This window comes from Nicotiana tabacum, chromosome 5, assembly GCF_000715075.1.
Source record: "Nicotiana tabacum cultivar K326 chromosome 5, ASM71507v2, whole genome shotgun sequence".
NCBI lineage: Eukaryota > Viridiplantae > Streptophyta > Magnoliopsida > Solanales > Solanaceae > Nicotiana > Nicotiana tabacum.
Window position 1 is genome coordinate 95,685,074 of NC_134084.1, and position 2,557 is coordinate 95,687,630.

Here is a 2,557-nt window from a genome sequence, read left to right on the forward strand (position 1 = left end):
CTTACATTATAAATAGAAAGACTTAAACAAGAGTTCAAAACAGAAATAGATTTCCTATTACAAGCACTACTAAACTTAGGTAAATCCTTTGAAGCTGCTACAGAAGGCCTTGAATTGAGTATGTAGAGTCCTTCTTGTTCTTTACCAATCTCTAGAGGGCTCTTCAGTGAAGGGCCCTGCAGCAGAAAACAAGAAGAAGGAGTGAAAAGAACATACTTATTGAGTTGTCTGCACAACTTATGTACAAACAATAGATTAAATCTGAAAGAGGACACATATAACACATTGTGTAGAAATAGATTAGGCTTGATTGACACTGAGCCTGAATGAGTTACCTTAACTCTATAAGAATTAGGAAGTTTAACCATCAATGGTTTAGGTAAGGCTTTAAAATCTGTGAAAAAATCTTTGTTAAAAGTCATATGCTCAGTTATACCCTATCCAATATCCAAGACTCACAATTAATTTGAATGAAACAGGCATAAGAGTTGAAGAACTTGGCTATACCAGCACAACTGAGGTTTGCACTTGCATCAGAACTGCTTGCTCCCTGCTATCCTGCCTTCATATGTTGAAGAAGCTGCAGAAGTTGAGCCACACTATCCTGGATAAGAATCTGATTTTCTGCTGTATTAGCTCCTGCATAGTCCACTTCCTCATTGGCAGTAAATGTATTATTAGCTTGCACAGTTCCTTGAAACCTTCTTTGTTTAGTAAACTTAAAATCTGCTGGGAATCCATGTAACCTATAGCATTTATCAATGTTATGTCCTGGTTTCTTACAATAGGCACATATTCCAGAATTTCTTCTGATCATATCCTCCCTTTTGCCCTTTGTTTTCATTATACTTTCTGAAATTTCCAGATTGAGTAGGGGCAAGAAAAGATGCTGAATCTCCTGGATAGACAGGAGCAGCATGAATCTCTCTCTATTTCTCATCTTGGATAACAAGAGAATATGCTTGACCAATAGAAGGCAAAGGAGAAGATAACAGGATGTTACTACTGACCCCTATGAATGTATCATTGAGCCCCATTAAAAACTACAATAACCTCTCATCTTGGTGTGCCTTTACATTCTTAGCTTTAGCTCCACACTCACAATCACAAATACAAGCAGAGAAGGTGTTTAATACATCAAATTCATCCCATAGGCTCTTCATCTTAGTGAAATAGGTAGAGATACTTGTATTACCTTGAATAACAGCACTGGGTTCCTTTTGTAGTTGAAATAATTTTGCTCCATTTGTTTGCCCAAACCTGTCTTCTAGGTCACTCCAGAGATCCTCGGCACTTTGTGAGTACAAAACACTTTCAGCTATCTCCTTGGACAAGGAATTCAACAGCCATGAGAGGACCATATCATTACACCTAGCCCATATCCTTTGGAGACCAGAATCAACAGGTGGAGTAGTTAGGGTTCCATCAATGAACCCCAACTTATTCTTTGCAGATAAAGCAATGACCAATGCCCTTCTCCATCCTCAATATCTTTTGCCATCAAAGACTGAAGTAGCCAAATTCATGCCTGGATAGTCTGAAGGATGAAGGTAGTAGGGATGTGAAGAGTCCACTACACCTGTTGTAGGAGAAACTACAGTTGCAGCAGTGGTGGTAGAAGAATATGAAATAACAGTATCAATAGGTATTCCATTTGTGCCCATTGGAGATCTGATGAAAAGTTAGAAGAATGAAGGAAAATGAAGATGATTTGAGAACGAAGGAAACAACGAGCAACTCAAACCTGCTCTGATACCATGATAGAATTGAAGAAACTTTGTGAAAATTTTCTATGTATATTGACTGTGTAGTAACATTCTGTACAATGTTCATATTTATACAAGAGAAAATGAATCTACCCTATAACAAACTATGACAAGTGACACTATTCTATATGCTACTGTATAACAAATTTATTGGATAAATACATTTGGATAAAGAATTCTAATTACAGGGTGTATCTATGCTGTATTTAAATGCTTCTAGAAGTGTAGGCCTTCAGCTGTATAATTTGTATCAGTCCAGCAACCCAAAACTAGTGACCCAAAATGCAAGGCCTAATTCTCTAATAAACTTAAGGCTGACCAATTCTTTTGGACACAACCTAGCCACATGAGTGTATTCTTCTTGCTTCGTGCATATCACCATGTGAAAGACAACAACTTTCTTCCTTTCTTTCATAACCATTATCATCTACACCAACAACATACCACATAACAATGAAAATGAAAAAATATGAAGAAAAACCCAACAATCTATAGTGTATAGGTCTAGCTAGCTGAATTAGGATTAAATATATAGTGAGATTTTTACATTTCTATACACTATATGAAACTATATTACCCTCCCTACTCAAGTTTTGCTATAATTATGTTTTATATACCCAATTACCATTTATGTACATTTTAAGGGAATTAATGATAATAATTAGTGTCCTAAAATAACTCTAACGTATCTTCCACTCCCCCACGTTTCTCTCTCCACATCCCACGCTCCTCCCCACGTGTCCTGCACTTACCCACGATTCCACCATTGACAACCATTAAAAAGCTTTGAA

The 2,557-nt window shown here is 36.8% G+C and overlaps 1 protein-coding gene across 1 annotated transcript; it reads right to left on the reverse strand.

The window, feature by feature from the left end:
- Positions 1-929: 929 nt before the first annotated feature.
- LOC142180863 (uncharacterized) lies at positions 930-1,664 on the reverse strand. Its single transcript, XM_075252962.1, has 3 exons — positions 1,529-1,664; positions 1,196-1,483; positions 930-1,012 (listed from the first exon to the last, which is right to left on the reverse strand). The coding sequence occupies exons 1-3, from the start codon at positions 1,662-1,664 to the stop codon at positions 930-932; spliced, it is 507 nt and encodes a 168-aa protein (XP_075109063.1).
- Between the last annotated feature and the right edge of the window lie 893 nt (positions 1,665-2,557).

Excerpts from the sequence above, each read along its gene's own strand:
- LOC142180863 (XM_075252962.1), bottom strand. The coding sequence starts at position 1,664 with ATGGGCACAAATGGAATACCTATTGATACTGTTATTTCATATTCTTCT. Across the intron at positions 1,484-1,528 it reads TCATCCTTCAGACTATCCAG|GATGGAGAAGGGCATTGGTC; the intron begins GCATGAATTTGG and ends AAAGATATTGAG. Across the intron at positions 1,013-1,195 it reads ACCCAGTGCTGTTATTCAAG|GGGTCAGTAGTAACATCCTG; the intron begins GTAATACAAGTA and ends ATACATTCATAG.